Source organism: Apus apus, chromosome 1 (assembly GCF_020740795.1).
Source record: "Apus apus isolate bApuApu2 chromosome 1, bApuApu2.pri.cur, whole genome shotgun sequence".
In the NCBI taxonomy this organism is placed as follows: Eukaryota; Metazoa; Chordata; class Aves; order Apodiformes; family Apodidae; genus Apus; species Apus apus.
In genome coordinates this window covers 66823534-66836966 of record NC_067282.1, presented here as the reverse complement: position 1 = coordinate 66836966, position 13433 = coordinate 66823534, and the positions used below count along the sequence as shown (strand labels likewise).

The following is a 13433-nucleotide window of genomic DNA, read 5'->3' as shown; positions in this document are numbered from 1 at the left end:
CAGATATGAGTGCTCAGGAAGAGGAAAGTGTTTTCTTGTAGGATGTGTAGAAAATGTGTTAAGATTCTGTAATTTAGTTTGGAGCAAACATGTTCTTTTTAACAAATGAAAGTAAATAAAATACTTTCACTTAAGAAGTCTAACAATGACTTCTACATCAGTCCACATCTTGTGAATGATGGAATCAGAATAAGTTCTGAGATTGCCTGGAACACTTTCCATCATACTTAAAAGGTGATTGCTAAAAAGTGAAAAGATTTCACTAGCTGTACTAAGCAGATGATGATATGCACAATGTGCAAACACATTTACTAGTGGGTTTTTTCGTGTGTTTTCCTGATAACAAATGCAAGGACATTTTTTATATTTGTGTTTTTATATATAAAATATCTGCTTTCTGTAATAGCTCTTTTCCTCCTTTTTCTTTTTCCAGAGTCAAGACGACAGATTTGCTTTCACTGCTGAATGGTATGATCCAAATGCTTCACTATTTCGGCGTTATGAACTTCTATATTATCCAAAAGATGGATCAGTAGAAATGGTAAGAATAAAATAATCTATTGTCATAACTGTAATATCCAATTCAACAGTTTATAAAATGGCAAGCCACTGCCTATGCCTATTCATTTTCTAGGTCAGGAGAATGTAAGAGTCTTCTCAAAGTAGAGGAAATGGTCAATTGCTCTTAATTAGGTTTTCATGGAAAGGATGTTTCCGATAGGGGGATATAGATTTTTCTGTCTGTGGTGCTTGCACAGATCTTTCTGACTTGTGGTTTGTACAACTAATCCCCATTGTTTATTGGTAACAGGTTAAAACAAGCATTTTGCAGTAGCAGGCATACATATAAATACGTACTATGTACTGTAAGGATAGTCCTATTAAACCAACCAGTGCTTTTGAGGAATGAGTGAATGGTTTGGAATAGTCTTTTCTAATTTTTAAAGAAGACTTAAGCGTCTGAGAGTAGCCTTAATTTGGATATTCACAGTTAGTAATTTCATTATAAAATTTTAGTTTTCCTGCTATAAATATCAAATAGAGAAATAAGAAAGGTAGTGAAATCTGCCTTTTCTTACCCAAGTACTGCTCATTGAAACCATTGTAACCCACCTGTGTGAGGAGATACACTTTGCACTTTGACAGTCTCTTAAAAAAACCTCTGTCATGATGTTGTCCCTTTTGAGTTAGTTCTTTGTACGTTGCCTGTGTGTGCACGGTTGTCAAAATGTGAGGATTTTTATTTTTTATTTCACAGAGATAGTTTAGCTAATCAGGAGCCGTAATAATCTTCCTACACAACCATGTGTAGGCTGGCAAAATTGTTGTTCATTTCACCTAAACGTCTCAAAACCAAGAGCTTTCAAATTGTTCCTGAGCTTCATAATGCATTCAGCATTAAATACCTATGGCTTGTTAGACTTCTGTATTTTGCTAATGTGCTCTTAGGTGAAGATATTATGGTCTGGGATCAAGAAAAAAAGCAAAAATGCATGTAACAACCACTACAGAAAGAAAATCTCAAAATATGGGACAGATTAAATGTATGATTCTCTTCTGGATTTTTTATTTTTGTTTTTAATTTCTGCAGAATTTGGTGATTATTTTTTATTTTTTTATTTTATTATTTTTATTTTATTCTTCTGCATCTTTTGGTATCTTTCTGAGGAGATGACAGCCTACTTTTAACTCTAATGTGTCTGAGGAGATGTAGGCATCTGAGGTAATGGATATGAGCCAGCTTCTCCCTGCTTATTGCAAAAGATGCTTCATTGCCTTTCATGCCTCCCTGACAATAAGCATCCTTTACCTCACATCTTAGCTGAGGGTGAAGCAGAGCTGTTGGAGGCTTGTGTTATGTGAAGTCCTCCACTTTCCTTTTCTTTCTCAGTCCTTCATGTGTTGGTTCTTCTGAAGAAAAATGACAGTGGGAATAATGATGCAAGTTTCTAGCTTGCTTTGCAGCTGGAAGAAGACAGCAGAAGTTTTTGTCCAAGGACAGCAAGCAGCTCTTATGATTAAACTTTTTTGACAGAGATGCCCTGTTCTCTGAATTTTCCGTAGTTAATAACTCTCTTTGGGAATTCTAAAAGGTTGAAAAACTTATCTTGGTACAGGAGGTTTCCTAAAAAGAGAAGAAAAACTTAGAAAATTACAGATTCTTAGCACTGAACTCTTTTCTTTTGAGTACTCCTCCAGGTACATGCACAGGGGGGGAACAGTCCCAACAGTCTCACATTTCTTCTGCTGTGGCTTGTCATTCACTTTATAAAAAAGTGAAACGGATCCAAAACTCCACTCTGAAGGAGAATTCTTTAGCAGAAGTATATGCCTCTCCACCAACTTTATTTTCTGCTTGAGAAGAGAGAAGCAGCTCGGGGTGCCTTTCTAGCTACTGTTGGTGATATAACCAACAAAATGTTTGGTATTTTAGTCAAGATACTGAAGAATTTGAGTATGGTCAAGTCAGTTAATAGGCTTCCTGACAAAGTCCAGGAAAAAACAAGTAGCTGAATTAAAATGATTTGTTTTTTTCAGCATGCTGTCATTTCATTCCCTACCACACTTGAATAGAGGACACTTAGTAAGAGCACATACAAGGCACTAAAGACATTTTAGCAGGGAATGATTCTTCCTTATAATCCTGCCTCAGCAGAAGGAAGTATCAAAATAGTGTATATCCCCTGATCTGCGAAGTTTTTACTATTGTGGGAAGACTTAAAATTCTTCTAGCCTTCTAACAGGAGAGAAATGTATTCATACATTACAGAACTTGAAGGGAGTATGTAAATTTGGTCTTAATTTTTTTTCCTCAAAAATTTGTGGAAATAATGTTCTTTATTTAAATACTATTCTAGTCAATATACCTGCATGAGAGGACAGTACATGTAATTCAAGACAGAGAAGGGAAGGTTTGGCCTGAGGAGGACAAAACTCTTTCTTCCATAGGATTCCACTTTCCCAGGAAATTGAAGGCATTGATACTATCTAAATGCAGTGAAGAAAATGTTCAGCAGGCTGCCCTTTGTGCTTTGCCAGGCCACCTCAAAAACTACACATTAACATTTGGCTTCTTGCTTGGAATGATGATGTATGACTGAGTTGTCTTGACAGGCTTTCGAGCTTACAGCTCCAGGCGGTGAGCGTGTCTCAGCCTAGTGTTGCATTCATCCATCCGTCCCTAATTCTGAGTCTTAGGCAGTCAAAAAAAGCATAGTATCACTGGAACGATGCCCTGGAGAAGCAACACTGCCACAGTGTGTATCTTGATCGTTCCTGGTGTGAACCATTGGTCTGTGAAACAGCAGAGATCTGCTTGTGGAACTCTTGGTGAGACTGGGCAGAGGTATCCACTAGGCACCTGAATCATTTATCACAGCTTGAGTCAGCACAAGCAAATGATAAAATAAAAAATGCAAAGATAGCTGTCAGCCTGAGACTATTTAAATGGAATAAATTTGTAACTGTGGTTTAGTCTTCTAAGCTTTCCTGGTACACCTGCAATTTGAAAGGTTTAGGAATTAAATCAATATAGTGGTCAGATTCAATCCCACAGTACTATGGAAATTTCTGAAAGTAGAGTAAAAATTATGTTGGGTTTGCCTGCTGGTTAAATCTCTTGCTATGGTAGATTTCAATCTTTTCTCTGCAGTATGATGTGAAGAACCATCGCACCTTTCTGAAGCGCACAAAGTATGAGACCTTACACCTTGAGGATTTATTTGTGGGCAACAAAATCACAGTTTTTTCCCGTCATCTAACCTTAGTGGACTATGGGGATCAATATACAGCCCGCAAGCTGGGGAGCCGCACAGAGAGGTAAGAAAACACATTTTTAAAAACTATCCTTTGTGATTGGGTTTTCAAAATAGGTGTTCTTTGCTGGAAATGAGGTTAGTTTTCTGTATTATGGGAAAAGGAAGTGTGAAGTGATCTGGCACACTGGTAGCCAGAGGGAAGCACAGTGGTCCCTGCTCACAAGCCCACAGGTGAACCCATGACAGCCATTGTTACCTGATAAATCTTCAAGGCCAGCTTCTCCATGGTGTCAACTACTGCCTCCTCTAGGTCTCTAAAGAGAGAAGAGAGGGAGCAGACAACAGTGTGTCCTGTTCAGCTTTGTTACTCCCCTGGGACAGGCAGCAGTAGAATTCTTGTTTATTTGTGGATTCTCTGGGGGCAGAATTGTTATGGTAACACTGATGTGTGCTGGGCTCAAAAGTCCCCAATCTTGTGAAACTAGCAGCTGTCTCTCTGGGGTTTTGTTCAGAAGCCTAGTGCCTTACCAATCAGATCTACTCTGTATTAGTAACTGGCAACAGTAGAATCAGGAGTGAGGGAGTCCCCGTCCCAGTCCCATTCTCCATTGTTTTTCCCAGTATGGAGGATTTTTCCTGAGATTTTTTTCAGCATCTCACAAACTCTGTATTCATGAGGACAGGAACTATAGAGAGAGAATGCCAATAAAACCTATAGGCTTGCTTGTTAAGATATTTTATAATGACAATAAGATTAATTTACATGGGATTTAAATCTGGTTTGACTTCAGTGAAGGTAATCTCTGAGTTTGCAAATTAGTAAATTTTGATAATTTGGTCCAGTTTTATTTTTAAAGAGCATAGGCTGTGTTCTTGGGTATGATGTTCTAGTGAGCCCTATATGCCTACTTTCTTGCTCCCTCCCACTAACTGGGTGTATTTGGAACTCTTCGTGGAGAGTTATAAACAACCAGACATACAAGAAATGTTGCAAGTTCTAACATACATCTTTGTCTTAACCTCACAAAAACATGGAAATGACTGCAACACTATCTTTCCAGAAGGAGTTCTCCTGCTACTTTTTCTCCAAGATGGGTTTGGGAATGGTGGAAGAATAGCAAAGAAGGTGGAGAACACCACAGGATGGCTTCTGAATATGTGGCTACTCTCACTGTTCCTCAGTGGAGCCTTGAGTAGATTACATGTCTTGTTTACGTCTTTATATCAATATAACTTTTTATAATTATTTTCTGCTCTGCCTAAACTAGCACCAGCCTTAGTGCTGATGCATTTATTCCAAGAAAAGGCAGCCTGTGATAAAATAACATTTTCTTCTTGTAAGGGAAGTTGCCACCTGTGCAGCAGCACTAGAGTTGTGTCAATGAAATGGTTGTCGGAGGGAGTAAGTTTTTTAGCTGCTCTACAAAAAGGAGGAAGGGAATTTATGACATGTCAGCTGTTTGGAAAACATTTTAGCAATGTTGGCTGAAAGATAACAGATACACAAGTGGTGTTACATATTCAGAATAGCCCAAAGGAACACAGTGAAAGGTGTCTTAAACAGGCAAGACATCCATAAAATCCAGTCTCCACAGAAGCTTTCACTAGGTAAACAGCATTATATTAAGAGTCCTTGGGCAAAACAGTTGCATATGAGGTATTTGTCTTTTTGGCCTGGTCCTAGCAGGCTTTACAGCAGTTACTAGTTAAATATATGTAGTAACATTTCTGCAACATGCAATAATTCCTAAAATAATCTGTAGCTGGAATTCTAATTATAGTTCTAAGGATGTTGTATGACACAGAATGTTTGGCTGTCTTTTTCTTGCCTTTGTGCTGTACAGGACTATTTGCAGTTTAGTTTGACTTTGGAAATACTTTGGTTACTGAATATGTGTGCAGACAGGCTCATCAAAGGCCTTTGAGAGAGACTGAGGAATATAAATTAATAATCTTGAACATTTTGAGTTGGGCACCTTTGTTTGTAAAACAAGTTAATGTGACTCTAGGTACATGAGGTACAGAACAGGTATGTAAAAAGAGGCTAGATTTGCATAGGCCCTTTCTTGAATCAGACTCAATTTATTATGACAGAACTATGGAGTTTCAATTTCTACACCTGTTCTTCTTCTGTCTTGGGTCAGTTTTTAAATATAGTCATATTTGAGTGTTCTTCTTACCTGCTTCCCTCCCGGCACATCATAAGGAAACCGTCACAGTGGCTAAAATGCATAAATAAGCATATGCTTATCTACAGTGTACCACTTATGCAGTCACTGGCATGGGACCAGCATTTCTGTTTCTGTAGTCTTTCACTTGTGATCCTGGGTGATTGTAACCTGAGGGAAACAGCTGTCTGACTGATGTGTCCTGTGTAAGTATACTATACTTAGAGTCAATTAATATAACTGGTTTTGAAAATGCTGTTAGCTTGTGCCTCAAGCAGAAAGATTTAAATTATTTTTGATTGGATATGTTATTCTTACGCTTCCAGTTATTGATGTAATAAGTGTTTCTTATTCCCCTACAAGACATAAGCTACTGTACATGCAATAGCTGTACTATTAGAAATAAGTAGATCTCACAAGCATAGCCACAGCATGCATTGTGCACCATTCCTTTGATCAACGCCCATCTTTTGTTGTTTCACTGCTGGAGTACTGCCCTACTGTTCCTTTGAAAATGTAAGCAAATGAGCTTAATTTTCATACATTCTCCTTTGTTTCTAGACATAAAACTGTTTCAAAATGTACTTTGCAGACTTGTCAAATCACAAGAAACATATTCTTAATTAAAACTAAAAATAGGGCACATGAATCAAAATCCAATCTCAGAAGCAGTCTTCAGCATCCGGAATAATACTTTTCTTATCTGCCATACCTCTGGGAAGCTCACACTGAAATGTTAAAGTTTATGTATTGGTTTTAGGGAAAAAAATAAGAGTTGCTGATGGCAGTTTATATTAGTGTCTTCTAGTAAATTGCTTCATAATGCGCTATTTCATTACTTATTAGTAGGAATTACAGTTTTACTAGAAAACTTGAAATGAGAAAAGTAGGAGACAATTTATTTCTAGCATTAGCAGACTGTAGCCTCTATAATAATGTAGCCTCAAAACAAGCATTCCTCAAGGAAATGCAAACTGCACAGGAGATCTTGTTCCAGTGGTTTGATCCTTGCTGTGCATAGTAAACAACAGAGTTGAGAACCTCTTAACCCCAGGATGCAGGTCATGCATTTTGTGACTGGTTGGGTACATGTCATCAGTCCAGCACACAGCTGCTACCCTCATGTGCCTTAATGCATGTGGCACACCTTGTCATGTGGTAAAAAATATGACAAAAAGAGGTGGAGCTGTGTGGGGAAGAGGGGAACAGGCTGTGGGCAGCAGGCTCCATGGACTATGCTGTGCTGGATGTTGGCCAGAGGTCAGCCTTTCCTGATCTAAAGATAGGGCTAAATCAAGTTTAGTTTACACTGTAAAGGACTGAAGCATAGGTTGGTTGACTACTTTGATGCAGTTTCTGGCTACACCCTTAGTCAATCAGTCTTTTTGTGTCATGTTTCCAAGCCTAAGCTGATCTGTGTATTTGAGCTTCCTGGTGCTTGAGGAAATAATCTGTTTGTGAGCTCTGAAGGTCATCTATATCTCTCCCTTAGTTTCAGATGAAATGTCACATACATTCAAATCTTCCTCTTTACATTTCCTGGTCCTAACACCTCCCTTCATGTAGATTTTCTGTTAAATGGATTGTCTGTTCCCAAAGCATCTGTCAATCTGGGGTCACTTAAGGTTCAAAGTAAATGTAGTGGAAGTTCATCCATCTCCTCTAACCTCAGCATATTTGCCCTGGCTAGAATATATTGCTACTAATCTAAAGACTGCTTTTCATGCTATGCTGGTATATAAAATGAGAGATTTGCAATTATTTGCCTTTCATTTAGGGAAGTACTGCAATAAAAAAGTTCTAGTCTTCATGGTTGGAAACAGCATAAAAGATGGAATTGTCAGAGACGTGGAGTTTCTGAGATACGGGGTTGAATAAATATCTTGATTTGTAAGCTGAGCACATTTGAAGCTGACTCACCACAAGATGAATGCAAATAGAAAATGCCATTTTACAGACCTTCTTTTTGTGCTTGTTATTTTTGATTAATAATATGTTTAGTGCTGATGGTGCTCTCGGTGCTATGCAAAGCGCACTAATAAAACAGTCCCGGCCTTGGGGATGTACAGTATAAAAAGATAATTATCAAGAAGACAGGATGTTCTTGGAAACAAAGATGTGGGGGAGCGTGTAGAGATTTTTGGATTGGTCTCCCTTAGAATATAGCTGTCAGTCAGTATAAGAGACGTAATACCTCCTCTGCCAGCCTTTTATTGTGTCTATTAACAGTGTCAGCCATTTGGCATGCAAATGTACCATGAAGCGTTTGTACTGTATCAAGCACAGTAGGACCTTATTCTCACTGAGATCTCCAAATATTTTTAAAGTAATAATAAAACAATCATTTAACTTTAATTTCTACAGAAGAGGTATGTGTTTAAGTAGTATTTTTAAATAGGGAATTTTAACAGCTTCGTTTTTATGTATATAATGGTTAACTTTAAAAAAAAAAAGGGAGACATTAACAAATCGGTTGTACCCTAACCCAGAGCCGTGAGTGAGGAGCTGTAGGGATACACACTAGCTAAGGAAAAAGTGTTCACATTGTTTGAGAGTAAAGAGAGAAGCCAGTACATAATGACTGCTGGTGGAACACTGTGGGCTGACTTGGGTTAGAAAGCCAAGGAAATTATAATGTGCAAAGCTTGTTCTTATCAGAATAATGTCTTGTGCTGGCATTCAAGAACAGCATGGAAATTGATGAGACACTGGGGCTAGGGTGTTTGACTGTAGCAGAATTTTTCCCTTTGATGTGATGTTTTTTTCTCTGCATATAAACTCAACATGCATACCAAATGCTCTAAGGAAACTAGTGTTGGCTGTATCTTTTTTTTTTTCCCCCCAGAACACTGGCTTTAATTAAACCTGATGCAATACTCAAGATTGGAGAATTAATGGATATAATTATTAATGCGGGATTTACAATAACTAAGGCCAAAATGATGGTGCTTTCAAGGTAAGGAATTTTTAAGGTCAAGTCTATTGTATTTAAATATTGTTTTTGCAGTTAAGAATGTTCTCTGAAGCTATACCGTGTTGCTCCACACATCAAATCCATCCCAGTGAGTAATAGAGGGAAGACTCATCTGTTCCATAATCATGTAGGTTTTTGAAAGCCTGTAGAGAATTAAGCTAACTTAAAAAGTTCTGTGCAAATGAGTATGAGTGATTAAATATGTAATGTCTCTGTGTGAATCCAAGGTGACTACCATAGTTTTAGCAATTCAGCAACATTTGCTATTGAGATGTCTGTATGTCCTCACCTCATGTCTTACTAATACAAACCACATTGCTGATTATAACAGTGCTGTTGTTAAAGTAGTTGGTTTGTTTTCTCTTAGTAAATCTGTTTGTAAAGTAAATCTTAATTTGTGCTCTCAGAACCCAAACTTGTTTGGTCTCTAATGACTGAAAGTCCCAAGCAAAGCAAGTGATCTGATGCTGTTGCAGGATTGGACAGATTTTACTTATGCATCTTTCTAATCCTCCCCAGCCTTTGCTGTTCTCCGCTTACCTCATTGAGCCACAGGAGTTTTCAAAAGGCTTACTGCAGAGGAGAGGAAACATAATTTATCATAGAAGACTTCCCCAGTTACAGCACTATGTCTCCATTGCTGCTTTGCCAAACCCGTTGAAAAGAAAAGCTATTTGTCTTACATAACACCATTTTAATGAGTTCTTACGGTTTCTGTGTGAGGTCGGAAACAATTTTCCCTTACCTCAAAACCATCCTGGCAGTTGAAACACTGATGAAGCAACTATGTGACTTCCTCCTCTTGTCTCTGCATTTACCTCCGGTGATGTTTGGTAGTACTGTTCCCAGATCCTGTCTCAAACTACTCCAGTTCATGAGTTCAATCAGGTTTCTAATGCTGATTTACAATTCACAGTGTCTTTCAAGACAGCTTTTTTTGGCTTGCTCTCCTGCAATCTGAGAAATTTGATCCTGAAGTGTTGTGTTGGGTGGTTCTTTATTTCAGAATCTGAGAACTTGAAGAACTGTTGAGCCAAGTCATGTGCTTTAGAATTGACTCAACGCTGAAGGGAAGGCATTTTGAGACTTAAACTTTTATTGGCCATTGCTACATAAAAAATCCTGGTTGTCTTGTATAATTTGAAATAGTTATTAATAACCACAAGATTGGACTGTGATACTTGATGCTTTTCAAATAATGTCTTGAGGATTTGTGGTTGCTCTGCATACTCTGTTTCTTATGCCATTTTAAAATGATGTAAGTACAGCTTTGATGAAGTCTTCTACCCTTAGATCTCTGCAGGCATCCTTGTTCAAACCAGCATCATCATCAGCTACTTTGAAGGGGTTATTACTGACATTTGTTTGGCAATCACTGTTAAGTAGATTCATGCCTTCTGTGAAACTTGTAGCCAAGATAAGAAAGTGAGGGGAGGCACCTGCTTTGATAGGTCAGCTCTTTAGTCTCTTCATTTAATCATATGTCAGTTGAATCTATTATTCCCAGATGAACACTGTTTTCCATTCTTCAAAAGCAGAGAACTGATGAGAGAGATGAAGTGAAAAAGGAACAAAGTTATACAGTGCAGCTGCAGATTTATATTTATTGCAATAGGAATTCTTAACTGAGTAGTAGAGCTCAATCTGTTTCAGAAATATATCCCTCAAATATTTCTTGCATTGAGAAATTATAATAATTAATCTGTGTGCATATCTTTTTCAAAGTTGCTTTCCAAAATTATTTGGTGAATTAGTTTCAGAATGGGATTTTCTGGTGAATAGTGAATTATAAGCAAAAGCTTTAGGCTGTTTGCAGAGTGTAGGTTTGAAGCTTGAGATTGCAAGAGTTCTGTGACTGGCATAATTTTGAAATCATGTTTCTGCCTTGGTTATGAAATGGAAGGAAAGCATATTAGCTGTATGGTCAGTGAAAATGTTTTGAATTTTTAATGGCTCATACTTAGAGTGAACTGAAAGCAACAAACCAGGAATTATTCAGTTCCAATTAGCAGGTGGTCATTTTGATAAAAAAGCTGGAGGAAGCTGTGACTGTTCAACTATTGTCAAGGTTAGGAAAATTAATTTTTTCTTAGGTTCTTCTTGAGATTGTTTCTTTCCTCTGGCAATACTGGGCTAGAGTCTGGACTGCAAATGATGGAGAGATGTGAAAAGTTGCATTTCAGATGACAGAACCATACCTTTGTTCATATAATCTGTTATTTGAAAAACATGTAGGTAATTTATTCCAGTATAGAGGAGTGCTCAAAGTGAGCAAAATCATGGAGACCAGAAAAATCAGAAAGCTGTTTCTGCATGTAAAAACAATTTTCCAAGTGGGAATCTTAGTGTCTCTCAAGCTCTGCTTTGATTATGAACTTTGTGTCCAGACTAGGTGTGAGCAGAATTTCTTGCTTTCACTTGTCTGTGCTCCTGAAGATCTTGTCCTTCTCTACAAATACAAGCTTCAGAAAGCAGTATACTCCAGGGTTTGGAGCAAGGCAAGACCAAGCCTGCACTTCCGAACTGGAATTTTGAAGCTGCAGAATGACAGGGCTAGACTTGAAAATGCCCATGAATATGCCATGTAAAAGAAAAAGCAGTGCAGTAAGCAAGAGTTTAACATGAGAAGCAAGGAAGAGAGTAGGTTGGCTAGCTGCAGGGGGTGGTGGGGTGAAGAACCACAGAATGGTACGCCCACTGGTAGATGTGTGATGGACCTGCACCCATGGTCCCTGAAACTTGTGCAGTTGGGTAGTTGATCCCAGTGCTGCGAGCAGTGTGTCTGTAGCAATGCAAAGCTTGGAGAGTGCCACCACCCTGTCTGACAAGGATATCCCTTTGCTTCCAGTACCTGAGTAAAGGCTAAGTAACAGCTGTGGCACAGATGTACTGTGTATGCCTGATGGCCTTTATTTGCCTAGCAGTGTAAGGAGCCCTCATCATTACAGAAACCTCACTGCTTTAAGAGAAAGCAGTGTGTAGAAACTGCTTGTGTTCCTTAAGGGAAAATGCAAGACCAAGTTGTGTTTTCAAGTGGGAAAATGTGAGCGAAACTAACCTTTAATCTGTAAGACATTGTGTTGTCTATGTGACATACAACATTTGAGGGTACTGAATAGGAACCAGGTTGTGCAATATACTTTTGTGCACCAGTGTAATCAAACACTAGCCTTGATAAGGAAATAAGTTCCAGTGAAGCAGGTAAGTTGTTTATTTATGCTTTTAAACCAAACTTCATTGGCTTGGAAACAAGGTAATTCTGCTGCATTTATTTCTCAACCTGAGAATGTGAGGACTATCAGTGACCCTGAAAGTTGGTGCTACGGGCTGCAGTTATTACTTCCTTTCCAAGCAGGAGCATAAAGAGGAGTCAGCCACAAGCTACTCTCTTAACCATAAAAAAATATGCCAGAAAGTTAAATGTAGTTTCTGTTACAGGGCATGAGCAGCCCACAAGCTGTCCTGTTGGGAAGATACTGTCTTTAGAAACTTATTGATGACTGATAATTTGTGGTTTTTGTGGGGATTTATATATGTGTGTGCATTTATCTATATCTATACATCCATCTCCATGTCTTTTTATTCTTCCAGAAAAGAAGCAGCTGATTTCTACGTAGACCATCAAACGAAACCTTTTTATAAGTAGGTATATCAATTTCAGCTCGATGTCTATTAAGCTTATTTATTGAATGCAAATTATTAACTTACCATATGTGGTACTGCAGGATCCTGGGAAAATCAGAACTTGTCTTCAGTGGAGCTCTTTGCAAAGTATGCACCCTGTTCGTCTTCCTGCAGGGACAGATCCTTACTTCAGCTATCCAGGGTTTTAACTTACACTCTTTACAGCCTGGGGATATCAGGGGAATGCCTTTGGTATCTTAGAAGTGAAAATACTCCTGTTGAAGCAAAACTTCAAAGCCAAAGGAAGGAGCATCTTCAGGGTCAGGGTGGGGCTTGCAGATAATGAGAATTAGGGGGGAACACTTAGCTGTGAGAATTGGTTTGGTAGCAAATAACCCAAATCATAACTAACTGAAAGGATAGTGCATGAGGCAGTTGTTTACTGTAGTGCTACCCTTGGACAAAATGTCAGACTTCCATGATGCTCCACTTCCTCTAGACTGCTCCACCTAACATGAAAAACCTTAGTCTTCCCATTAACTGACCAGACTGATGCTTATGACCCAGAGGTTGTGTCTTGTCTACTTTGCCTGAAAGTGCTGACAAACAACTTTCTTTTCCTCCCTCTGAACCTGACTGTCTGCCTCTTTTAGGAGGAGGGTGTAGCTCTGCCTTGTGCTTTTCAGCCATGTTGTGATATGGATTTGCACTGACCTGGTCAAAAGACCCGGTATCAGTATTGACACAAAGTGCTTGAGTATTAGGATCTGCCAGCTGCTCCCCTGCAACAGCAGCTGAATTATTTTGAGTCCAACCTTCAGCCCTTCTCAGAGACATGGCTCCAGGCTATGTCTGACCATGTTGGAGATCAGAGGAAGATTTAGAATTGCCTTTTATTTGCTGAGCAAG

General features: G+C 38.6%; 1 protein-coding gene and 1 long non-coding RNA gene across 2 annotated transcripts in view; one reads left to right on the top strand and one right to left on the bottom strand.

The window, feature by feature from the left end:
• The window catches only part of LOC127380607 (uncharacterized), a 462715-nt gene that overhangs the window by 280372 nt on the left and 168910 nt on the right, over nt 1-13433 (bottom strand). The window lies entirely within an intron of this gene.
• The window catches only part of NME7 (NME/NM23 family member 7), a 92088-nt gene that overhangs the window by 17556 nt on the left and 61099 nt on the right, over nt 1-13433 (top strand). Inside the window, exons 2-5 of the mRNA XM_051609720.1 lie at nt 434-541; nt 3653-3819; nt 8772-8882; nt 12492-12542. Of these exons, the coding sequence (XP_051465680.1) occupies nt 434-541; nt 3653-3819; nt 8772-8882; nt 12492-12542 (437 nt within the window). The remainder of the gene's footprint in view (nt 1-433; nt 542-3652; nt 3820-8771; nt 8883-12491; nt 12543-13433) is intronic.